The sequence below is a fragment of the Oryctolagus cuniculus genome, chromosome 7 (assembly GCF_964237555.1).
Source record: "Oryctolagus cuniculus chromosome 7, mOryCun1.1, whole genome shotgun sequence".
NCBI classification, from domain to species: Eukaryota; Metazoa; Chordata; class Mammalia; order Lagomorpha; family Leporidae; genus Oryctolagus; species Oryctolagus cuniculus.
Genome location: NC_091438.1, coordinates 69,453,362 through 69,479,388, shown reverse-complemented (window position 1 = coordinate 69,479,388; position 26,027 = coordinate 69,453,362). Strand labels below are relative to the sequence as shown.

General features: G+C 39.1%; 2 protein-coding genes across 14 annotated transcripts in view; one reads left to right on the top strand and one right to left on the bottom strand.

The window, feature by feature from the left end:
- Positions 1–2,350: 2,350 nt before the first annotated feature.
- On the bottom strand, positions 2,351–25,661 carry EXTL2 (exostosin like glycosyltransferase 2). 11 transcript variants are annotated; one of them, XM_070077976.1, is made up of 7 exons: positions 25,524–25,661; positions 24,509–24,664; positions 21,930–22,002; positions 8,065–8,492; positions 6,718–6,788; positions 4,372–4,429; positions 2,351–4,252 (listed from the first exon to the last, which is right to left on the bottom strand). In XM_070077976.1, exons 3-7 carry the CDS (start codon positions 21,932–21,934, stop codon positions 4,218–4,220), a joined length of 597 nt encoding a protein of 198 aa, XP_069934077.1. In that variant the 5' UTR covers positions 21,935–22,002; positions 24,509–24,664; positions 25,524–25,661; the 3' UTR covers positions 2,351–4,217. The 11 variants fall into 11 exon arrangements, with proteins under 11 accessions (XP_069934077.1, XP_069934073.1, XP_069934075.1 ...); XM_070077972.1 differs by adding an exon at positions 20,328–20,501 and having other exon boundaries at positions 2,351–4,429; positions 25,405–25,647; XM_070077974.1 differs by having other exon boundaries at positions 25,405–25,647.
- SLC30A7 (solute carrier family 30 member 7) overlaps positions 25,616–26,027 on the top strand; it is a 96,094-nt gene continuing 95,682 nt past the window's right edge. For all 3 annotated transcript variants that reach the window (XR_011390547.1, XM_070077969.1, XM_008264812.4), the window contains exon 1: positions 25,616–25,977. Coding sequence is in view for 2 of the 3 variants with exons in the window: in XM_070077969.1 (XP_069934070.1) it covers positions 25,898–25,977 (80 nt within the window). In the remaining variant the exon portion in view is untranslated. The remainder of the gene's footprint in view (positions 25,978–26,027) is intronic.

Sequence of the window (26,027 nt, the reverse complement as noted above, 5' to 3'; positions counted from 1 at the left end):
TTTTTTAAATCTTGGCAGCTAAGCTGATCTTTATCTGTGATGGTTCTAAAAATTTCTTTTATTTTTCTGATAAGGCAAACTTCTATTTTTTTTAAACAAAAGCAACCTATAAAATTTTAGAGCAAGTATTTTCATATCCAATCTGCAGACAGGAAAATGAAGTGATGTCTGGGCTCAGTGAAGTTTCTTGTCTACCAAATGCTTTCATTTCATCCAATGTAAGCATATTTTTAAAAATATCTGTTTTATATTGGGAGTGCCTTCATGAAAGGAAAAAGGGAAGGGAGGCAAGGAAAGAAGGTTGGGGAGTGTAAAGGGGAGAGAAGGGAGAGAAAACAATATTGGGAGAACCTGCAGGCTGGCATTGTGGTGCAGCGACTCCAGCATCCCATATCAGAATGCCAGTTTGAGTCTCAGCTGCCCTGCTTCCGATCCAGTTCCCTGCTAATGGGAAGGCAGAAGACGGCCCAAGGCCCCTGTCAACCATGTGGGTTACCAGGATGGAGTTCCTGGCCCCAGGCTTTGGCTTGGCCCACACCTTATTGTTGCAGCCATTTGGGGACTGAACAAGTAGATGAAGTTCTCTCTGTATCTCTACTCTTTCTCTGCCACTCTGCCTTTCAAATAAATAAATAAATCTCAAATCTGGGAAAACCTTAGTGGGACAATGAACAAAACCGGCACAGGACAGATGTAATCTATTTAAGTCATTATAACAACCCTTAAGATTCAGCACATCCATTGTCTTCCTCCATCACTGACTTGTCCTCCATTACTGTCCCCAAGTGCCTGTATTCTCTACATGCATATTTAAGGATTATGTTTTTTCTTCTTCCTCCATCCTTCAAACTTAACCACTCCTGATGTTGGTGTCAAAGTCTTAAGTCTTTCCAAGGGAAACAAACATAAGCATTTTTGCTGCTTCCAAATGGTTTATTGCTGAGACCAGGAAAGGGTCAGCAATTCATTGTCTATATTCTAATCCTTAAGGTAAATAGTTTCTAGAAGCACTTCAAGTTCCCCAACGCTTATCCTGCCAGCTAATGTTTCGACAGCTGATTGTCTGTCACCCAGAGCCCTCTCACCCAGAGTTCTATGAATGAATAGCCTTCCAAATCCTGCAGCAATCAACTTTGTACATTTTAAAAAATGAACAATGTTGGGAAGTCTGTTGGGGAACAGGTACTCATGGATGTGATATGAATAGTGTAGTCATCGTAATGCTTTTGGAGGCATTTAGAAATGCATTTCAAAACCCCTAAACACATGCATACAACTAGACAGATCCAGGTATTGAACCCTGTTGCACTTGAGTTTAAAGAAACAATTATAGATATACTTAAAGATGTCTGTCAAGAGGACACTTATGCAACTGGTGTTATAATAGTAGGACATTATGAAACAAAATGGTATTATGATTGGTTACATACATTATGGTTAATCCATAAAATGTCAGATAAATCAGGATATTAAAATATAAGCCTAGAAAAGTCTACAGGAATACACATAAAATGCCATTCTTAATGGGGTAGTGGGTTTTTACTTTCTTCTTTATACTGTTCTGGATGTGCCAAAATTGCTAAGAATGATTATTTACTATTTAATGATAAGAAAAGTTTTCTGAAGTAAATAATAAAAACAATATGAAATTGTTGTGGTTCATCACCTGGTAGATGTGGACTTTCCTCTACCTAGGTGGCGAGCTGTAGAATCAACTTTGCGCTTATTCTCAATGACACTATCACACCAACAACTTTCAGTTATTGAATATCTACAATGGGCAAAGTACTGTGCTATATTTATGTGAGCTATCTTCTTCATTCCTTAAAACCAACTCCAGGTGGTATCATTCCTTTTGCAGATGAGGAAACTCAGATTTTCTAAGTGATTTTAAGTAAACATGAGGTCTAGCAAGGATTTGAGCTCAATTAACAACAGCAAAGTCTGAATATTTGACCCTGACACTACATTGCTTCTCCTTGGCAGTTTCAAGCCTGAGCATATCTTCTTTGGATCATTTGAGGAAAGAAGTGTTTATGGAAAAATGATTTTAGTAGGATTCTTCTTATAATTCAAAAGTCTTTGTAATATAGACTGAACTTCACTTTGGTATCATATTTGCTCTATAATACCTGAAAACATGCCGTGATTAACTAATGTGATGCTTAACACAAGTTTAAAAACACAAAATGAGAAATGAAATTTGGGCATATTTTCTCAATGAGAATTTTTCTCATAAGGAATATACATAATACCTTCATTTATTCTTAGCCATATATTAGAATACACAGAAACTTGCAAAAACACTCACCAAAAAACATGAGTCTCCTTAATAAACATTGAACCTGGATGGGAAAACTCTGCTTTATTTGTCCCAAGAGGCAAAAAACTACTGCCAAGATTGAGTTCGAACAAAGAAGATAATTTACATTATTCATCTTTAATGAGGTTCCAAGTTCTTTTTTTTTTTTATTTGACTGCACCAGGGCACATACAAACTGCAAAGTAAAGAAATAACACACTCACACACTAACTTAACTGCATAAAGATCTCATTATTGTAACATTAACATATGGCTATTTTAATATTCTCGGTTTTGAAATGATAAAATTATAACTGTATTATGGAAGGAGAAGGAGTAAAAGCAATGGGAGAAGGATGAGGAGAAATAGTAGACAGAGGCGTAATTAAGTATTCCTTGCCACCAGTAGTGAACAATGAGTAAACACAAACCCTGGGTAGAATATAGACACTAATTCACATACAGGGACTTGATAATTAACTGATACAGACTCCCTACAGAATTCCTCTGCTATGACTCAGTTTTAACTTTTCCTGGATCTACGTTAATTGAAATCTCATCATGATCAATAGTGCCTTGGGTATTTTCTGGGAAAAAAAAAGTTCTTAATCTCAGTGTTTGACTGCCTGTGCAATACAAACAACTTCTTAGTATTCATCAGGCAACCTATACTTTAACAACAAAGATCTTTTGATACTAGGGTTTCTATTTTTTTATTAAACTTCTTCCAGTTCCTACTTAATCATTCTCTTAAAAGTTATTTTATACACATTTCTTAAACAACATATACTTTGTATAAAATATAAGAATTACCCTACATTCTTAAGATCAGATTCAGTGACAAAATGCACTATTGAATCCAATAAACATTTAATACTTGCTGCATATAAGTTGCATGTAAGAAACATAGGCTGCAATATTCTGTGATTCATGCAGTAAATATTTACAAAAATCAAGCAAACAACTAGACATCCTTCAGCTACTAAAATTAACCTTTTCAGTCACAACAGACTAATAGTAACAAAAATGAGAGCACAGACAGTTACATCAAAACCATGCTGGGTCGAGTTTGTCTTGGAAGAGTCTGGAAGGGCCATAGGAACAGCACTGGCAGCCATACAGTTTCCTATTTTCCTATGGGATTGAGACTATTCTTTCCTACATGGCTTTCCCTACATCACAGGCTCTTGCAGAAGAGGCATTTCAGGCTTCAAACAAAAATAACCAAACTTTAGTGAAAAAGCTGAAAAATGCCTTTCTTGAGTGTCTGATCCTGGAAACAGCTTGCTGTAGGTCCTTAAGGCAAATGCCAAGAGTCAAAGAAATTGTAGTGTACAGTCTCAGGCTGTAAAAATAAAATTACTGACCAAGGAATTACATTTCTGGATAAAAAGTCTTCACAATAAGGCCTATATGAATAAGATCAGCTTCTTGGTTTTTGAAGATAATATGAGTTTTACATCCTATGAACATTGTACATTTTTCCTATTGTAGAGACTTTTGGAGTAGATACATGTTCACAATGTTGCTTAAAACAAAAACAAACCAAAAAAAAAAAAAAAAAAAAGCATAGGGCATGGAAAAACTATTCAAATACCAAGCAGGTTTCAAGTTTGTTCTTGCTTGTTTGCTCTACTTTCATATTTTACTTTTATGGTTGGCATATGGAAAACCAAACTGGGAAATCATAATGTTGGAGTATTTTAAAGGCATGCTATCATATATATTAACGAGCTTATTTATACAATAGGACCTTTGCAGAAAATGCTCAGCTCGATGCCACATTCCAGTATAGCCTCCATTGGTCTCTTTTTCCAAATTGCCCAGATTTACAGGTTTCACAAATATCCCTGATGTCTTCCCAATGTGCTTGGCAATCATAAAATTCATGGCAATATCGTCACAGTTTTGAGTTTCATCTATCAAAGCATGGACAGCAGCAGGTTGCCTCTGAAAGAGTTCAAGATATTTGCTATTGAAGAACGAGGCTCCAATCAGCACCATAGAGTACTGGTCACCATTTCCAAGCCCTGGTGTTTGTAATTCCATACCTCCATAGCTATAGATACCTGATGAAGTAGAGACATGCTTTCTAGGAACAAATCCTACAATTTGATCAGGAAATTGCTGAAAAGAAAACAGAACAATTGAATTACACATTTCTTTAAAACATATATAGTGAAAAAGGCATTGTTACAAAGAAAAGAAAACTGGTTTGTCAATATTTCCTTATTCCTGGTTTCTACATCTTAGTTTCATCTAACTCCAGGCAACTTCTTAACTCTGTATTGTGATAAGTTTACAGGTCAGATTTCATTACATCCAAAAAAAATCTTCAAAACCAAATGTGCTAACCTCACAATTGTTCTCTAATTAAAATATTGTCTTAACAATTTCTAGTCACCAAAAATTCTAGTCTTTCAAAGTTTGCTGTAAGAAAAGTCTGTATGAATGCTATTTACTGTAGGAGAGAAGATATAATGTGATCATTTTGAAACTGTTTTAATCTCTTAGGATATACTACAATTATGGGTCTACATGTGTGATTTTACTGTTTTCCACATTGATTTTACTATTCTTGAAAGTCACTGTTGATTTTAAACAATATTTTATACCTTTTCAGTTTGGACATTTCCTTTTTAAGATATTAGATATACATAAATACAAATATAAATGATATATGTGTAAGAAATATGTCAGGATCTTTGAAGAAAGAATAGGTAGTAGCAAAATACTTGTTTTGGGGACAATGAATATAAATAAAAGAAAAATGATCAAACATTGCAGCATTAGAGAGAGGTAAGAATTTAGGATTGAGAAGTTTAGTTCACTTGGTAAATAATGTGAGTTTCATTCATTTATGGAACAGATACTGAACTAGGGACACAGACACAGACACAGACACATAGAAATTAGGTTGGATGAAATTCAACTTCAGGAAACTCATAATCTAGAGTTTGATACAGATACGTGAACAAGAATTACAGTACTGTGATAAAACTGTAAATGCAGTCAGGTAAATCTGATGGCAGCACTGAGGAGTGAATGACAACTGTGTTTCTGGGAGGCAAAGGGAAAGGTCAGCGGATAGAGGATAAAGGTTGGGAGGCTTTAAAGGAGCACCACTTATACATCTTGGAGAATGAAAGCCGTTTCACTGATGGCTAGCAGAGGAAAAGAGAAAGCACCGAAGTGGAGGCAGTGGGCAAGCCTAAAGGCACAGTGAATGTCTCCTCCAATCTCAACTGCCTGCAGTCCCCAAATCATCACACCTGCAGGGCACTGACATGACAGAGTTTAAGGAATCAAATTACCTTGGTCAACAGACTAAAGTTGTTCTCAGTATTTTTATGAATAAAACCTAAAAACATAGTTCTACATCTCTAATTGTGTCGATTACTTAGACTGTTCTCATTCACTATAGCCTTTGTATCCTTCTCTTCCCCTTACATTTTGGTAAATTATTATTATTATTATTATTATTATTATTTTGCTTTCAACAGAAATCCTACAGCTGAAGTATTATGAGAAAGTTTTGCCCAAGAAACCTTTATTTCCAGGGCTGGAAAAACCTGCTGATATAAAAAAAATTCAATTTGTTGAGCAGTATACAAGGTATGAAGTTAAAAACTGAAGTTTTTAGAATGCTGCTACCTGAAGACCACTTCGTCATTAATATCTAATGCTGTTACAGCCCAAGAAGTTACAATTATGCAAGTTAGGCCATTTATTGGGAAGCAGGTGTTAAGCTATTTGACAGGGTTACAGAGTATTTGTACATAGTTCTGAGTTCAGATAACTGTGCTGCAACTTGCAGAATCAGCTATGATTTGTACATATTCAGTAAGAGAGAGGTAATTTTATAGGATGGCAAGCAAGCAATCTATGTTTGCTTATCCAAGCTAAGGTTTAGGAAACAAACAAACAAAACAAAAATCTGCCACCATAATGATACGTGCAGATTAATACAGAAGACTTTTTAAACAATGGTATCAGAACTAGGATTAAATTTTGTGAAGGCAATAAGTGTTTTATTTCACAAAAAGTTGCATATACTATCAATATAGAAACAAATTTCTCATTTGAGACACAAGTCTTTGGCCTGTGGGAAACATCCCTACATTCCAGTGTGTCTTTGCTATCATTTGGATCATTTCTTCGTTATTCTCTTTAAGCTAGTTTTAGATCTTCTCTCCAATACATCAAAATATAAAATAAATAAACACAAAAGATACCATAACTTTCATGCTGACTCAGTTAAGCACAAGAAACCTGGATTAGTCTATAACAGCTTTATCTATCTTTTAGTTAAATACTGTCCACACTGTTTTTGGCAACCCCCACTTTAAACCATACTGTCCTGGTTAAGCACTACCTAAGACTTTAAATAGATGTTTTCATAAAGGAAATATTACCTGCCAAACTGAGAAGGCAAAAGTAAGATCCTGTGCGCTAATGAGTGTGTCATCATCTACCATTAACACTGCTGAAATGAAAGAAAAATTTTACATTGAACAGTTTAGAAATGAAAACAAAACTGGTAAGATACTTATCTATATAGATCATTCAAATGAAATATTTTCTGACCCCATTAGTATTAGTATTCTTGGAAAGATTTGTCCAGTAGATTCTTTTAAAATTGTAATTGATTGGGGCTGGCACTGTGGCATAGATTAAGTCTCCACCTGTGGCACCAGTATCCCATATGGATACTGGTTCGAGTACCGGTTGCTGCATTTCCAATCTAGCTCTCTGATAATGGCTTGGGAAAGCAGTGGAAAATGGCCCAAGTTCTTGGATCCCTGTGCCCATGTGGGAGACCTGGAAGGAGCTCCTGGCTCCTGGCTTTGGATCTGTCCAGCTCTGGTCACTGTGGCCATTTGGGGAGTGAACCAGCAGAGGGAACATCTCTCTCTCTCTTTGGTTTTCCCTCTCTCTGTCTGTAATTCTGCCTCTCAAAAAAATAAATCAATCTTTAAAAAAAATTGTAATTGATTTTCTAACTTCCTGAAGGGAAAATAATCATGTAGTTAATATCCATTATCCTAGAAATGAATGAACCACTAAATAAATAAATCTGGGGCAAGCATTGTGGCACAGTGGGTTAAGCTGCCGACTGTGATGCTGGCATCCCATTTGGGCACTTGTTCGATCCTGGCTGCTCCTCTTCCCTGCCTTCGTGCCTGGGAAAGTAGCAGAAGATGGGCCAAATCCTTGGGCCCCTGCATCTTCATGGGAGACCTGGATGGAGTTCCAGGTTCCTGGCTTCAACCTGGCCTAATCCCAGCCTGTGGGGCCATGTGGGAAATGAACCAGCAAATAGAAGATTTATTTCTCTCTCCCCGCCCCCCTTCTTTAATGCTACCTTCCAAATAAATAAAAATCTAAAAAAAAAAAAAAAAATCCAGTGCTCTATTAGGCAAATTACAACTTCATGAAAATGCTACAAATGGGAGGAAAAGGGGAGTGGCAAGAATCTTAGGCTCTCCTTTAATGTAATAATATATAATTAAAGCCTTTCTTTTTCTAACAATATTAACCTCTTTGTTATTGTTGTAAGGTGGACGTGACTTCTTTCCCAAGAAACTGCTTTTTGGTATCTTAGAAACTACTCTTTAAGCTTTTTAAAGGGATTTCTTATCATTAACCTACCCCATTTCTCTCCACAGAGCTAAGACAAGAAGAATTCCAGAGACACACATGCCCACCCCAGCTCTGGTTGGCTGCAGCCCTTCTAGACTGAGAAACCAGCTGCATCTCACCATTGGTTTCCACTTCAGGGAAGACCTGGAGTCGATTTCTCATCCTGTTTGCTGTCTGAACTTTGAAGATCACAGGGACAGGGTGAGGCCCTAAAGAATTCCACAATTCATCTGGTCCCTTCTCCCCAACATTATTCCATACCACAATCACTTTATGCAGGTGTGGTATGGCCTGATAATGATTTAAAAGTCTTAATAAGAGATCCGTTCTGTTGTAGGTCTGCATTATGAGAGTGAAAGAATCCAGGGTGGACTTGCCCTGGGATTTTATTTCCCTACGTAAAGTGAGCATCTTGTCTTCTTTAATGTTGGGAAGTAAATTGGTCAAAGCCCCAGCTACCAGCAGTAACACAAGGATGACCACCAAAGAGAAACGAAGCACTCGAATCCCCATTACTCTCCCAGGAAGTTTGCAGATATGGCAACACCTAGAGTGGAAGAGGAAACAAAAGATAGAATGTCAGCATTCTTACTAGTCACTGAGCTTCTATTTACATTCTTACAAGGAGAAGAGAGACAATCTCATTTTAGTGGATTCAAATTCAGTTCTCTTTTCCTTTTTGATAAGGTGATTTGGCCTAAGAGATAAAAAGTAGAGTGTAACATTCCCTCCCTTTTGATGCTGCCTGTCTTGCAGTTGCAGGCAAAAGATCTTAATACTACCAAAGAAGAAGACTTAAGCAATGTAAAATTTGTCCTCATTTTATCAATAAACATCTGGAACTCAGATTATTTTTAAAATGTGATTAGTAATACATGAATTTTAGATGTGCATTTTGGTAGCAGACTTTTTGTACAAATTTATCATATGTAGAATATAATACATGAAAGCAGATAAAAATCATAGCAGCAGCAGCAAACCATTACAGTGACTTTATTACTTATCAGGCCCTGTACTATGTGGCCACATGCTGTCACATGTACTTAGTAATTCAACAAAGTAAACAAACAGTTACTGAGCACTGTGTGCCAGGTACTGTCCGAGGTTCTGCAAATATGGCAATAAGTAAGATAGACAAGGTGTTTGCTGTTAGTAGCAGAGGAGGTAGTAAGGAGAGACAGATAAAATAAACACACTGAACAGATAATTCACAGCACTAATTATGAAGAGAGTATGTTTACCAAGAGATGAAATCACAGTGATGTGATAAGCAAGAGCCAGATTATGTGGGGCCCTGACAGCCTAGATATAGAATATGGATTTTATTCTAAAATCCTTTAACAGTCCTGATCATGAGAGCAGTATGACACAATTTATCTTCTCTTATTCCCAGTTAACAGTTTGGATGCTTACAGAAATTAAATAACTTCCTCAAGATTACTAGGCAACCTAATTAATGGAGCTAGGATTTACATTCAAAAATTCTGCTCCTAGAGTCCAGACCATTCACCATTATGGACTGCAGAGGTGTACTGCCTGGATTCAAATTCTGACTAAAGTCAGGAGTGTACAAATCAGAAGGTTTTGTACTCAAGATATATTTTCTCCTAGCTTTTTCCCTATACCTGAAGGATCTTATAAAGATGGTCATGGGATAGTAGTGACCAAATAACTGTTAAGTGTGTCCATGATACTCACTTGTCAAAAATTATAAACCAAACCTCTCAATTATATATGTTAAAAAAGGTTAAATCTCAGTTTTATAAAACTAGCTTCCATGTAATTTTATTTTCTATGCTTGTAGCCTCTTACTGTAGCACTGTTTCCTTCCATTACTTCTGTTTTTTATTCTTTTGCTATCTCTGCTCTCAGTCTAAAGTGCTTCCTCCTCCAAATGCTTTTTAGGTATATCCTTATTTTGTATTTTTAGCACTAAGTTTTCATGCCCATTTTAGCATCTTGGGATCTATTCTGCTACTTTATTAAAGTACAAAAGCCAGAAGTTAGGAAAAAGATTGCTCATTTATTTATGAAAAGACTGGAAACAAAAATCAACCAGGAGTTTAAATGCCTTTTAAAATACCTTTAAGAGGGTCAATGCTGTAGCATAGCAGGTAAATCTGCCACTTGTGGCACCAGCATCCCATATGGGCACTGGTTTGAATCTGGGCTGTTTTACCCTCAATGCAGCTCCCTGCTAATAGCCTGGGAAAGAAGCAAAAGATGGCCCAAGTGCTTGGGCCCCTGCACCCACATGGGAGACCCAGAAGAGGCTCTTCACTCTGGGTCAGCACAGTTCTGGCCGTTGCAGCCATTTGGGGAGAGAACCAGTGGATGGGAGATCTCTTTCTTTGTCTCTCCCTCCTCCTCTCTCTCTGTAACTCTGCCTTTCAAATAAATAAATCTTAAAAAATACTTTAAAAAAAAAGTAGAACTCTCAGAATCAAAAAGAATTAGATGTATGAGATATTATCCTTGATGATGTAATTGATCCATGCCTATGGATTTTAGTCTATTACTTTTTATTCTTTTTGATAAAATTTCTCTTCTTAGGCTACACAATAGATAAATACACTTATCTACTGCTTAATACAGACAACTGAAATAAAGCCAGAAGATTTCTCACTGCAAACTCATGGGTAGGGTATGCTGTCCTCAGTTTAACACTGCGTTTTAATTTTACATTGTATTTTTGGTTCTCACCACCTTCTTGAAAAAGTGCATTTTGTGTACATATTCACATCTGTGGTTGAAGTTAGACATCATTCCATAGGCAATCCTAAGACTGTAGTCTAAATTGTCCTAATAAAATACTGTATTTCAAACTAGAGCTCATTTTACTTTCAAATGATGTCCAATCAATCTTCCATTTTTTCATGGAGATTTTGCAGTAGGTGGTTTAATGACCGTTATATTCTGGTGATCTTGTTTAATGTGGTGAGGTGTGTTACATAATTATAGAATGCTTTCTCTCTGTCTAGTTCAAGGACATTAAGAGACCACATAGACCTTGAGTTTAGCGTTTTCCTTTGAAGGGTATGAGACGGAAGAATTCTGAGAGGGACAGTGCCATACACTCTGTGATGTGACCGTGTATTGAGGCACAAAGAAGCAAGGAGCTTATCCACAAGGACAAGGGAATGGTCACTGTCATTGAGCAGTTCTCCATTTCAACAATCCAAATTAGATAAGCAATTTTTCCTTTATAGCAAACTTTCTGGGGAGTTTTCAAGGATATTCTCTACTGGACTTTCTCTGCAGCTTATTCTATGAAGAAAAGCAATTTTGTGGTTCTCCTGTCATGCTTTCAATGGAAGATACGAATAAAGTGAATTATTTTTGAAATAACCTCAGATTTACCATGATTATGTTTCAAGGGCAGTAATTTAAGGCTTTTGGGAACAATGGTTTCATTTTATGTACCTGTTACTAAGACAACACAAAATGTTAATATGTATAGTCAGCCAAAGGCAAGCCATCATGAGCTTTGATCAAAGGACTTGAAAATTCCTTTAATATTGAATCAAAGACAGGTCCTAGCAAACACATTTTCAGTTCTGTATAAAAATGGCCACTTATGTGCACTCAGAGTAAAGAATCATTTTGACAACTGCATTAAAGCTTACCACGATTAAGATATTTATATTCACTTTTCTGCAGCTGAGTAGGCATAGTATATTGGAAAACTTCCACAGAAGGATTTCTAGTCTCTAAAGTAGAAACTAATAATATTGTGTGTTGCAGTCTTAAAAAAGCAATGAAGACTAACTGAGCACCAAAAAGGAAACCTGTTAAAGTGAAATGAACACTATGAGAAACAGTGACTTGATCAGCCCTCACCCTGACTGTTGATGAGCAACTTGATATGTTATCCCTCTTAGTATTTTTTTTTTTTTGTTCTACTTAATACTTTTGGTTGAATACTGTAATCAATACACAATTCTTCTTAAGTGCTGAAACTAAACTGAAAAATGATCGTTGTTAAATGTAAGAGTAGGAATAAGAGAGGGAAGAAATGTGCAATTCGGGACATGCTCAAGCTGACTTACCCCAAACAGTAGAGTTAGAAACATATCAGGGGATTCCAATTCAATCCGATCAAGGTGGCATGTACCAATGCCATCTCACTAGTCCCAGTGATCAATTTCTGTTCACAATTGATCATAATGATAGGACTAAGAGCCAAAGGGATCACAAAAACAAGACTAGTGTCTGCAAATACTAGCTGATAGAATAAAAAAGGGAGAGAACGATCCAACATGGGAAGTGAGATACACAGCAGACCCATAGAATGGCAGATGTCCTAAATAGCACTCTGGCCTCAGAATCAGCCCTTAAGGCATTCAGATCCGGCTGAAAAGCCCATGAGAGTATTTCAGGCATGGAAAGCCAAGACACTCTGGGGGGAAAAAAAACCTTAATGAAAGATCTCTGCGAGTGAGATCCCAGTGGAAAGAACGGGGCCATCAAAGAAGGAGGTACCTTTCTCTGAAGGGAGGAGAGAACTTCCACTTTGACCATGGCCTTGTCTAAAAATGATCAGAGTCAGTGAACTCAGGAGACTTCCATAGCCTTGGCAGCTCATGACAAGAGCCTAGGGTGATTACTGATGCCATAAACAAGAGTGTCAATTTGTTAAGTCAACAACAGGAGTCACTGCGCACTGACTCCTCATGTAGGATCTTTGTCCTTAGTGTGCTGTACATTGAGATTTAATGCTATAACTAGTACTCAAACAGTATTTTTCACTTTATGTTTCTGTGTGGGAGCAAACTGTTGAAATCTTTACTTAATGTATGCTAAACCGATATTCTGTATATAAAGAGAATTGAAAATGAATCTTGATGTGAATGGAAGGGGAGAGGGAGTGGGAAAGGGGAGGGTTGTGGGTGGGAGGGACGTTATGGGGGGGAAGCCATTGTAATCCATAAGCTGTACATTGGAAATTTATATTCATTAAATACAAGTTTGAAAGCAAAAAAAAAAAAAGCAATGAAGAATATACTATAATTTACTATAAATAGATACTATAGAAGACTCTCATGAGTGTCTTTTCACTGTTACCTGCACTTTTGGTAAGAGTTTATCTCTGTAATCATTATAGAAATTCCCTCTTCAAGATACATTTTAATCCCCTATTTTACCTGTATCAGAAAGGTCTTAGGGGATCTACATAACTTAATGCTTTAGAAAAATAGTATAAATATTTCATGTGGTATTTATTAAGTAATGCAGCTCAATAAAATTACATAAATCCTTTCTTTAGTTTATATGGCAAAGTATGAGAGCAAGGGCATATCAGACTACAGGGCAAGTAGTTAACTATACTTTGAGAATAGCTGAATTCTAGAATTCTAGAACTCTAGGTCCAACAGAATCAATTTCAGTATAGTGCAAAAGTAAGGATGACTTCATGACTATAGGGATTTCAGAGTTTCTGGCTTTCTTCTGCTGTTTAATTTACAGCTTTGAACTCTGATTAGATGATATGAGAAAGAACACTTGTGGATGATCTATGTCTCATTTGAAAGGAACAAAGTGGAGCAGGTACTGTGGTGCAGTAGGTTACTCCTCTGCCTGTGGCACCAGCATTCAGTTCTTGTCCCAGCTGCTCCTCTTCTGATTCAGCTCTCTGCTGCGGTCTGGGAAGGCAGTGGAAGATGGCCCAAATGCATGGGCCCCTGCACCCGCATGGGAGACCCAGAAGAGGTTCCTGGTGCCTGGCATCTGATCAGCTCATTTGCAGCCATGTGGGGAGTGAACAAGTGGATGGAAGACCTTTCTCTCTGTCTCTCTTTCTCACTGTCTGTAGCTCTACCTCTCAAATAAATAGAAAGAAAAAAAAAAAAAGGAACTAAGAGGTAGATGTAAACATCTCCTAGTTCTCTTGCTCTCAATTTCTCAATTTTCCTTTTAGGCTTAGTTTTTCCATTTTAAAAATTATTTCTGCATATTTGTACTGACACCCTGTCTTACTCCAAAGAAGATCTGATAGCTCATAGTCTATAATCTTTCTGTCCTTCTTCCATCCCCATGACTACAACAAAATAAATATAACTTTGATAGTACAGGAAATGTCAGCAAAACAAAACAAAAATCCATCTTGTTCTCACCATCTGAATAATCAAAGATCCCTCTAATGACTTTTTGTGTGTGTGTGTGGCTATGTTAATTTATTAGTTCTTCATGGGTAGACTACAAACTCTTTTTGGTTATTTTAATACACTGGCTTTGCTCAGTGCTAGAAGGGAAGAGACGAGAAAGATCTTCCATCCACTGGTTCACTCCCCAGATGGCTACAACAGCTGCCAGGATGAAGGAGCTTCATCTGGGTCTCATGGTGGGTAGCAGGTGCCCAAATACTTGGGCCATCCTCCACTGCTTTTCCCAGGCCATTGTGCTGGATTGCAAACGGGAAAGTCAGGACTCAAACTGGCACTCATATGGGATGTCAGCTTTGTAGGCAGCAGCTTTACCCACTATACCACAATACTGGCCCCAATAAATCTTTTTTTTTTTTTTTTTTGACAGGCAAAGTTAGACAGCAAGAGAGAGAGAGAGAGAGAGAGAGAGAAAGGTTCGTCCTCCCATTGGTTCACCCCCCAAATGGCCGCTACAGCTGGAGCACTGGGCTGATCTGAAACCAGGAGCCAGGTGCTTCCTCCTGGTCTCCCATGCGGGTGCAGGGTCCAAGGACTTGGGCCATCCTCTACTGCCTTCCCAGGCCACAGCAGAGAGATGGACTGGAAGAGGAGCAACTGGGACAGAATCTGGCGCCCCAACCGGGACTAGAACCCAGAGTGCCTGCGCTGCAGGCAAAGGATTAGCCTAGTGAGCCACAGCACAGCCCCCCAATAAATCTTAAAAAGAAAAATAATTCATATACAAGACTCTCAATAAGGTATCTGTAAAATAATGCACAAATTTATACTTGGTATGTTGGAATTTTTTTTTTTCAGGTGTAATGAGATTTCACATAGTACACAACTCATCCATTTAAAGTACAGAGTTCAGTGACTTATTTTTAAAAATACTTATTTCGTTTTTAAAAATATTTATTTTTGTTTTCATCTGGAAGGCAGAGATACAGAGGTAGAGAGAGGAAGATGGACAGGGAGAGTCTATCTGCTGGTTTATTTCCTAAATGCTTACAACAGCTAGAGCTGGGCTAGACTGAAGCCAGGAACTTGTAACTGGATTTGGGTTTTCTATGTGGGTGACGGGGACATGAGCACATTATCAAGAAGCTGGAATTGGAAGCAGAGCTGAGACTCAAACCCTGGCATTTTGATACAAGATGTAGGCATCCCAAGCAGCATCTTAACTGTGAGGCCAAATGCCTGCCTTTCAAAAATTTTTTGAGGATGGCTTTCATGCATGGATTTTAAAATCTTTCTGCATAAAAATCAACTTATCTTTTAATTTCATTTTCTATGAGCTTTTTGAAATATCCCTGTATATTAGTACCTTATTCTTTATTGCCAAAATAAGATTCCATTGTGTGGATTTGTCACATTTCTCTGTTCATCATTTTTCTGGACTTTTAAGCTGATTTTACATTTTGGATATTTCAAATAATGTTACTGTGAATATTATACACATTATTCTGTTTTTTATTTTTATTTATTTGAGAGGGAGGGGGGAGGAAAAGAGAAAGAGAGAGAGAAAGAGAGAGAGGGAGAGTGAGTGTCTAAGTCTGTTTTGTTTGCTGGTTTATACTCCTATGGCTGGGGTGGGCCAGGCCAAAGCTGGAGGCTGGGAACTCAGTCCAGGTCTCCCAGATAGGGGCATCAGGGACCCAGTTACTTGAGCTATGACCTACTGCCCTTCCCCTCCAGGTGTTGGAACCTGGAGTCAGGAGTGGAGCTTAGATTTGAACCCAGGCACTCTGATGCAGGGATCCCAACCCATGTTTTAGAAGCTAGACCAGGCCGGCGCCGCAGCTCACTAGGCTAATCCTCTGCCTTGCGGCTCCGGCACACCGGGTTCTAGTCCCGGTCAGGGCACCGGATTCTGTCCCGGTTTGCCCCTCTTCCAGGCCAGCTCTCTGCTGTGGCCAGGGAGTGCAGTGGAGGATGGCCCAAGTCCTTGGGCCCTGCACCCCATGGGAGACCAGGATAAGTACCTGGCTCCTGCCATCGGATCAGCGCGGTGCGCTGGCCGCAGCGCGCTGGCCACGGCGGCCATTGGAGGGTGAACCAATGGCAAAGGAAGACCTTTCTCTCTGTCTCTCTCTCTCTCACTGTCCACTCTGCTTGTCAAAAAAAAAAATAAAAAAATTAAAAAAAAAAAAAAAAAAGAAAAGAAAAAAGAAGCTAGACCAAATACCCAGCCCCAAGCGTAAGTTGTTTTGTGAATGTACATATATTTTCATTTTTCTTGGGTATACACCTAGGAGTGGAATTGCTGGATTATTATATCAGGATGTTTAAATATCTGAGAACTGAGTTAACTTTGGAAGAGCATTATGTGAAATTATATGAAAATTTTTTTTAAAAATGGATAAGGGAAAAAAAGTAAATGATAGTCTATAAAGCAACATTTAATTATCTTTGGTATGTCTTTAAATGCACTTGGTAATTGTTTTCAGGTGCAACAGGTTAAAGCCCCAGCCTGCAGCACAGCATCCCAATACGGGTGCCAGGTCAAGTCCCGGCTGCTCTACTTCTGATACAGCTTCCTGCTAATGAGCCTGGGAAAGCAGCAGAGGAGGATGGCCCAAGTCCTTGAGCCCCTGCACCCAGGTGGGAGACCTGGAAGAAGCTCCTGGCTTCCCAATTAGCTTAGCTGTGGCCTTTGTGGCCATTTGGGGAGTGAACCAGCAGATGGAAGACCTCTCTCTCTGTCTCTACCTCTCTCTGTAACTCTTTCAAGTAAACAAAATAAATCTTTTAAAAAAAAAAAAAAACCTGCTTTCAGTTATTTACTGCATCAGCTATCAAAGTTCTCTAGAAGGAGCACTGTCGAATTCTTAGGGCTATTTCCTTAGACTGGAAAAGCAACAATTATCAAGAGAGAAGCTATAAACAAACATGCCAGAGCATGGCATGAACAAAGATTAGCTGTGTTCTGTGACTCATAAGCAGAAAAGCAATGAGCAGCTTGGCATTGTACGCTGAAAAGCTGTCATTTTCATTTTGGTGGCACAGATGGTAGAACAGTGTAACTATTCTGCCATTTCTCTATGAAATTTGTCTCATACTGTACAGATTGTTTCTCCTCTGGCTCATCCTCCAGAATGTGTACTTGCCTAAAACCTGGTAATAGAATATAGATGCTCAGAAAAGGGGCTTTAGTTGCCAACAGATAAAATCATTCCAAGATGGAACACAGACACAGATTCAGAACCAGGGCTTTCCTTTTACAAACACACAAGGAAAGAACTGGAAGACAGCTGTGCAGCTGATGGGCAATTTCTGGCCAGGCTGATGGTATGCACATGAGAGACACTGTTCAAACTGAGGCAAAGGGGAATGGAAATTCCAAAGGACTTTTCTCCTAATTGGTACCCATACACAGCGAGCTGGGCCATGACTCCAAGTATTGGCATAAGCTTATCTGTTCATTTCCAAAGCACCCCCTACCTTTATCTGAGAAATTCTGTGCCCTCTGCCCACCCCTCAAGACTCTTCCAAATAACACTTTGTCTGTGAATGATTCCCTCAACGTTCTCCACCCTCAGGGCTCCTGCAAACCCTGAACACAGTGCAACTAGATCTTGTTTCCAGGTATCACAACTAACAAATGTGCTTCTAGCTCCTTTTTTAGTGTGCATATATCTTGGGGGCAGTCTCTGTCAATCTTTATAATTCACAACAGTGTCTAGTCCAATTTTTTAGTAAGTGTTCAATTCTTTGTAGCTGAATGGAGCAAGGCAATCTATGTTTAAATTGATGTAAACTTCACAATGGATGCTTGAAATTTTAATAGAATAAACTCAAATTAAATGCAAATTAAGGCCCAATTAAGATTACACAGCACCAAAGAAACTTTTCCCTACATGAAAGACCTGGGCTATCTTCCATCTGGTAACCAGGAGAGCAGGTCATGAAACGTGACCGCAAGACCAGACCACACAGGTGACCTTTCTACTTTCAGTCCTGGGGCCAAGCTACTTGATAAATAAAAGATGTCTCAGACCTCTGACTTTTTTTTTCACATCTTTTCAAAGACATGCTGCATTAAGATATCTTTGAAGATCATTATTTCTAAGCATATACTGGTGAATGAATTGATTTTCACTGGGGGAATTTCATTATTTGTTAAAAATATCATCCTTGTGAATTTCCCTGAGGGGTTTTAAGAAGTAACAATAACCAGAAATTACACTTCTTAATCCAGCAGGCCGTATCTGTGACTTAAACAAAGTCTGTTTACCTATGAAAATTTTCTATTTTTGAATTCAACAAGGAACAAAAACTACAGACTTGAGGATAAGAAAAGAAAACTAAGTTCAAACACAAAGTTCAAAAGGGTCCACAATAGCCTCTTCCTTTAAAATTTTAAGCAGCACAAACTAGAATTCATTTCACTGTATAATATAGAATGGCAGAAATAGTACATGAAAGGTCACTTGCTTCACAAGGCTTACCCAGGGCTATTTAGAAATTTGGGAAGTTTATTTTACCCATTTTTCAGGAAATTTGTTCTTATCCCTGTTATTTTATTAAAGATTTATTTATTTGAAAGTCAGAGTTACATAGAGTGAGAAGGAAAGGCAGAGAGAGAGACAGAAGTCTTCCATCTGTTGTTTCACTCCCCAGACAGCTGCAGCAGTCGGAGCTGTGCTGATTGGAAGCCAGGAGCCAGGAGCTTCTTCTGGGTCTCCCATGTGGATGCAGGGGCCAGAGGACTTGGGCCATCTTCTACTGATTTCCCAGGTTACAGCAGAGAGCTGGATTGGAAGTGGAGCAGCTGGGACCAGAACCGGTGCCCATATGGGATGCCGGCACTGCAGGCGGCAGCTTTACCCTCTGTGCCACAGCGCAGATAGCACCCTATCCCTGTTATTTTAGAAATGCCATACTGCTGTTTTCATCTTCTACCAATGGTTTCTTCTCTCACTTTTTTTCCTTACAAAATTCTTACAATGTTCTAAACTCCCATTATATTTTTCCTATTTCAAGTACAAATATTTAAAAATTATTTATTTTGTGTTAAAAATATATAAAATGATTTATTTTGTGTTAATAATAGGTATAATAGGTATAGTAGGAAAGACAGGAATAGATTTATCATAATAATAAAAGCATCTTGTGATCTCACTGTGTTTATGACCAAAGATATGAGTATACAAACAGATTATTTAGATAACTACAATCTGGACTAACTACATTATGGACAGGTTATCAATGTTAAAGTGATCCTTTTTCTCTTTCTTGTTTATTTAATTTGAGAAGTAGAGACACACAAACTGTGAAAGATACCTTATCTGCTGCTGTATTCCCCAAATAATTAGGAGCCAGGAACTCAATCTAGGTTTCCTATATGGGCAGCAAGGACCTAACTACTTGAGGATCCATCACCTGCTGCTTCCCAGGGGGTATATTAGCAGGAGGCTGGAATCAAGAGTAGAGTTACACCTTGAACTCAGGTGCTCTGATAGGAGATGTAGGTAACATACGTGGTGTCTTAAATGCTGGGACAAATGTTCAGCCCATATTTGCACTTGAAAGTATCACTGGCTGCATACATACATGATCACTGATAGCAAATTTAAACCCTGTCATTGTGAAGGCCTACTCCTGCCCTTATTATATTTATGAGAAACAGTTTTGAAATATTTATGAGAAACAGTTTTGAAACAGAAATGCTAAAACATACTAAGAAATGGCTTAATGTACTGTCATATCACATCTGAATAGATAAATGGATGCCACTTGCAACAGGTCATTTCTCACTGAAAGCTGTGAGAAATACATTTCTTCACTGATTACATTAAATAGCAAGTTCTCCTGCTGGCAGCCAGGTTAAATGAGTCATTTCTTTACAGGTAAATCAAATTAGAAAGAACAAGGGTAGCATGTAAAATAGGGCTATCAGACACTAAGTACTTGTGTCTATTTTCTTATCGAATTTCACTCCTTCATCCACAACAAATGCTGTCCAACAGTCTAGGCATTTTCTATTTTTCCTCTCCCATTTACTAAATAAAGGATCATATTCCTTTTCAGCACAATTTCAGGCAGCTATTATCAATTAACTAGGTTGTTTTATTATTATTGATTTAAGGGAAAAAACATACAAACATAATGTATAGCCTTTCCCCTCATCATCTGTCTCCTTCACTACAGCCATTTGTAACTGAGGCAAACAATAAGAATTTCTAGTTTCAAAGCAGAGTGTGAATTATTGTAGATGAAAGTTCTTTCTAGCACTGCACCTCTCTCCTGGAGCTGTCGATTAATTGTAGCTATTGATGATGACAGGATGATGATGATGTTTGGACATGATCAATCCAATGATCTGTATCACAACAGGAGTAAGAAACAACATCCTAAGAACAACATCAATGACTTGTAAGGATTCAAGGAGTCAATGGATCCTAAGAAGAAAGCTAGAAATAGAAAGGCATTTTTAGCTCAGTACAGTGCCATGCAAAATTAGTTTCAGAAATGGGTCAAAAACAAAACAAGTATATTTGCAAATATATGACTTTTACCATTCCAGGATATTGGAGCTTTTCATTTGAACCTCCATTTGGTTTAGTCACATGAAAATGGAGAAAGGCAAGATAGCTAGTCAACAGATCCTTGGAATATTCTATGGAACCTCATCCTTTTTACTCAATTCTGGTTTTCAACAATAAACTCACATTCTAAAATCACTTTTCTAAGAGAAACAGATTTTATACATATGGGTTTTGACTTACAAATATTTTTATATTTCAAACCTAAGAGGCAAGCTATAGGGGGACATCATAATATTTGTGGTGGTCCATCAATCTACAAGTATTTATAAGTGCTACGTGTGCAAGCACTGTCAGGCACTAGGGATGGTAATGACTGGGAAGACTCAGTTCCTGACCTCACAAAGATTAGCAGTAATAATGAAAGTTGTCAGAGCTCTTGTCCCTTCATGTCACACAACATCTCAAATTGGTACCATTTCAAATCCTTACAAAAGAAATAAAGATACATGCACCCAATTTGTGGATGGGACAGTTAAGATTTAGAAAATGAAGTGAATTTCCTGAGTCACAGAAAGAGTGGTGGGTCACAACCAAATTTCCAACTCTCACTTGAGCCACCTGTCAATGTCTGCATCTTCTGCATATTCTCTATTTTTCAGCTTTGTTCTAGTCTACAAAAAGTTTCAAACTTACAGATATTGACTTCATTTTATAATACTGTGATGGATCAGTCCTGTAAAAAGCCTATATTATTTTCTAACTGTGTCTGTGGCTCAAGTAAGAACTTAATTTTCAAGGTAACAAAAACACTTCTATAGGAAATCGCTTTTCTCAGATAAAAACACTGGTACTTCACCCATGTTCACTGCAGCATTACTTGTCATAATTAAAAGGCAGAAACAGTTCAAATATCTACTGATGGATGAATGGATATCCATTCAGAAAATCACAAACACTCACATACACACACACACAAAATCAAACATTACTCAGTCTTTATGACACATTATATGACAGATAGACCCTGTGGACGTTATGCTATGTTAAGTAAGCCAGTCACAAAAAAGACAAATATTGTATGATTCCTCCTATATGAGGTACCCAGGATACTCAGATTCATAGACACATAGTAGAATGGTTTGTCAGGGAATAGAGGTGTGGAGAAATGGACAACTGTTTAATGAATACATATGTTAGTTTCACAAGATAAAGTTTTGGAGATGGGCTATACAAAACATGAAACTACTTAACAGTTCTGAAATACACAATTAAAAATAATGAAGATGATAAGTTTTATGTTATATGTATATTACCACTTTTTTTGTAAAAAGCAAAAAAAATACTTTTACTTACCTCATTGTGTTAGCAGTTTTTTGTTTTTAAAATTCCTTATGGCTTCAAAGATTGATACGAACAGGCCTTTGCACTATTAAGGGAAAGCAAAGAATTTTCTATAATGTTTTTGGCAATCAGCAAGAAATTTAAAAAGAATTTCAATGCTTTTAATAGGCTTTGACTTATTTTTAGAAATAAGAATTTGCTATTTTGTGTTCTACAAATTACATTTTGGCAATGAGGAAGATAATGGTTTCCTGTTACTTCCTGCTAACACTGCTGCATTTTTGCTTTCTGAGGTCCAGAAGCAGAATAAAAGCACTGTATCTCAACTATCCAACGGTCACGTATTTGAAACCATAGTCATAGAACACAACCTCTGAACATGTTAGCAATTTGCATTTGCAAAATTGTTGGAATTATACGTATTTGTAGTCTGTCTGACTATTATAAATTCTTTTTTCACCAATGGCCCATGGGGCATTCAACTCAAAACACCTAAAAACCATGGAGTCTAAAATAGACTTGCACATAAATGCCAGGGTTAATGATGAAAAATGACAGATTGCATCATTCCTATTCCTTATTGACTATTGTCAGAAACCAGCTGGAACCATTGCTGGAGATGAGCTTCTGCCTATTCATTCTCTGTTTTAACTTCTCAAGGTCTTCAATCACATGTCTGGGAAGCTTTTTTCTCCCCAAAGAGGATGCATAGTTAATTTAATGCAACTAACTGGTAGGTAATGACATAAACAAATATTTTAAAATTAAATTTAGAAATAAATTTCTTAGTTTAAAAATGTTCATTATTATATCTATTTTACAATCCTAAAGCTCTATCTAATCTTATAACATAATGGAATTAAGAATTCTGATTGGAAACTACCAGCATATTGTATCTGATTGGAGACTTGCAAGATATTGGCTAGCTGAATACAGCTTAATCATCACTTTTAATTTTTCCAAATCATGTTATTCCACAATGCAACTTATTGAAGGGGCAAGAGCAATGGCTTAGTATTCGAAGAAAGACTCATTAAATTATAGATCTCCCTTGTCACTGCTCCTAGGGCATCTCTTGTATACATCTTAAACACAACTGGGAGCGGCACTGTGGTGTAGCAGGTTAAGCCTTTGCCTGTGGGGCCAGCAACCCATATGTGAGCTGGTTCAGCTCTCTTCTATGGCCTGGGAAAGTAGTGGAAGATGGCCCAAGTGCTTGGGCCCCTGAACCCACATGGCAGACCCAGAACAAGCTCCTGGCTCCTGGTTTTGGATCAGCCCACCTCTGGCCATTGTGGTCATATGGGGAGTGAACCAGCAGATGGAAGACCTCTCTCTCCCTCTCTCTATCTGTAATTCTGTCTCTCAAATAAATAAATAAATCTTTTTTAGACAAAAAGACAGTTCTAAAATTCTGATTTGACTGTTAACAGTCATCTCTTCACATCAGTTTCTCCTCTGCATAAAATTCACCCAGGGAAAGAACTTTGACTTATTTGGCTTTGTACCCCTAGTCTCAGTTCACAGTCAGACACACTGTAGATGCTTATTGGATGACTGCTGAATGAATGAATGAAATGAACTTTAATATGGGAACAGGTTAACATACTTTGGATGTACGTTTCAAGATGAGGAAAGAAGTGAAACAAAATGGAATATTTTCCACTTATAGTACTTTTTCTGATTTAAACAGTGTCCATCTACACTTTATACCCCCAATAAAACACCTTCAGAATTAAATTTGGTCATTATGATGTCCAAGACCAAAAGATGAGAAGTTAAGTAGCACTGTCACTTTTTGAAAGGACAAAGTCCTCCCAGGAATACCTAGCATATATCTTTGGGGAGGAGGGAGATGGAGAAGGAGGGAATTTGGGAGTCTCTGGAAACTGATATATCTGAAATTCAACATCAAATTTTCTAACATTTCAAAACTTATTTGAAGAGGGGTAATGTAGGTTTCTCCAGTTGAGCAATTATTGATTTGTAGCAATATAGCATAAAATACAGAACTTATATTCTAAGGCAGAATACAAAATACAGGTTCAAATTGCAGTCGACCTTGATAAGAGAATGCTGGAAATCGGTTGCTGAAATTTGATGATTTCTACATCACCCCCCCCCACCAAGTTACATCATATTGAAATAAAGCAGCTTTGATAAGAAAACAATTGCCATGGAAATGTTACTCTTTAAATTACCTAGTTTGCTCCAAATTAGGTTTCCCCAGTAGTGCAGTAGAGTAACATTGTATCGCTAACATAAAAGCTTTTGGAAAAAAAGTAAATGCTACTAATTGAAAATATTTCTAGGTTTAAATTAAAACAATGAAATCTCATACACTGAGAAAGGCAAAAACAAAATACTCTTTCAGAACTTAATTTCAAGAGCCTTGCTGGATTTACACTTGTTTTAATTAATGTGCATTTTTAAAAACTGTGCCATAAGTGCATACATATTTTCAAAAATAAAACCACTGAATTACTGTCCTCATATGACACAAAAGTTCCAAGAACAAGAGCAAAACATGCCTATCCCCTCATTGCAAAAAAGAAAAATTGTAACACGATTGCATTTTCCTGTCTCCTTACCTTCAGTGCAGAAGATTGCAGTGAGGCCAGCCGATTTATTTGCTAGCAGCTTGGTGATCATGAAACGGAAGGGGCGTCTCGCTGGCTCATTTTTTTTTTTTTTTTCCTAAACCAAGCAGCCTTCATCCACCCTGCCTCATTCTCTGGACTGATAACCTGGAAAAAGCGCCGCCCGCAAACTGAGCGCCCGGAGCAGGGGACAGTCCCCGAGCTGCCACCCCTCCCTTTCGGTGACGCTCCACTTCCTGTTCGCCCAAAAGGCATTCCCAAGAAGCTCGGTTTTGTAGTTTCCAGCCCACCTCGGAAAGCCGGTCCTGCCGTCCTCCAATCCCCGCCCCCGCAAGGTATCAAGTTTAAATCCTCCACGTGACGGGCCACCTGACCCAAACCCATCCCCGGGAGAAGGCGCCCCAAGGGAGGGGTGTTTCTCGGGCGCTCGAGTGCCCGCCCAGCGGCCCGCACTCCCTAGCCTCACACCCCCGAGTCAGCTGTAGGACCCCGAAATCAACCCTGAGGGTCTGACTGGAGTGACAGCAACAGCTGTAGCTCGGGCGAGACCCGGGAGGCAAAAGAGATGAGGATGAATTCTAGTGTCGGCGGATGGGGGTTGTGGGGGAAGCAGAACATCAGCCAAACCGTAATCCAAACCCAGGGTCCCAGGGCCTAGCTTTAAATGGCTTCATTTAAATCCCTTCAGCAGTCTGGCTTGCCAAGGGCGCGCGTGGCCGCCTCCTGCGGGCGCTGCTCTCAGGGCGGGGTGGGGTGGATTACCAGGATTTGGGTGCCCCCCGAATTCACCAAGCAAAACCCTCCCTCAGGCTTCCTACGGCTTGGCTGCACGAGAACACGGGGGCGCCGGCCGCCTCGGCAGCTGCCACCGCCGCCCCAGGACCTACATGCCCACAGAGGGTTAACGGCGGAAGGGCAGGCGCGCAGCGGCCGCGCTTCCGGGAGCAGTGTGAGGAGGCCTGAGCGGGCGCTCCGACTCCCGGCATCCCAGCCTGAAGTTGGCCACCTCAGGATTTTCCTCTTGAGTCCGGGTGGCGGAACTCCTGCGCAGGTCAGCCTCTCAGACCGCCTCATACTTGGCAGCCTGCGCTCTCCAACAGCCTCCGCACAGAGCACCCTGCCGCGAGCCCCGCCCCCGCCGCAAGGCCCCACCCACGGCTCCGCCTCCTTTTCCCGTCCCAGGACCCGTTGCGCGGCCCGGGCCGGAAGTCTGCGAGTTCCTGGGTGTGTGTGTCTGTGTCTGTGTCTCGCCGCGGCGCGCGGTCGCCGACGAGCGCTTGGGGATTCCAGTCTGAGGCGTCACTACTGTCACTGCCATCATCACGCCCCCGGAGCCACTTTCAGAGGGGACTGGACCTGGCCTTTCGCCAGGCAAAGAAGATGTTGCCCCTGTCCATCAAAGACGATGAATACAAACCACCCAAGTTCAATCTGTTCGGCAAGATCTCCAGCTGGTTTAGGTGCGGGGTGCTGTCTTTGCGGGTGTCGGGGAGAAGGCCCAGACCCTACG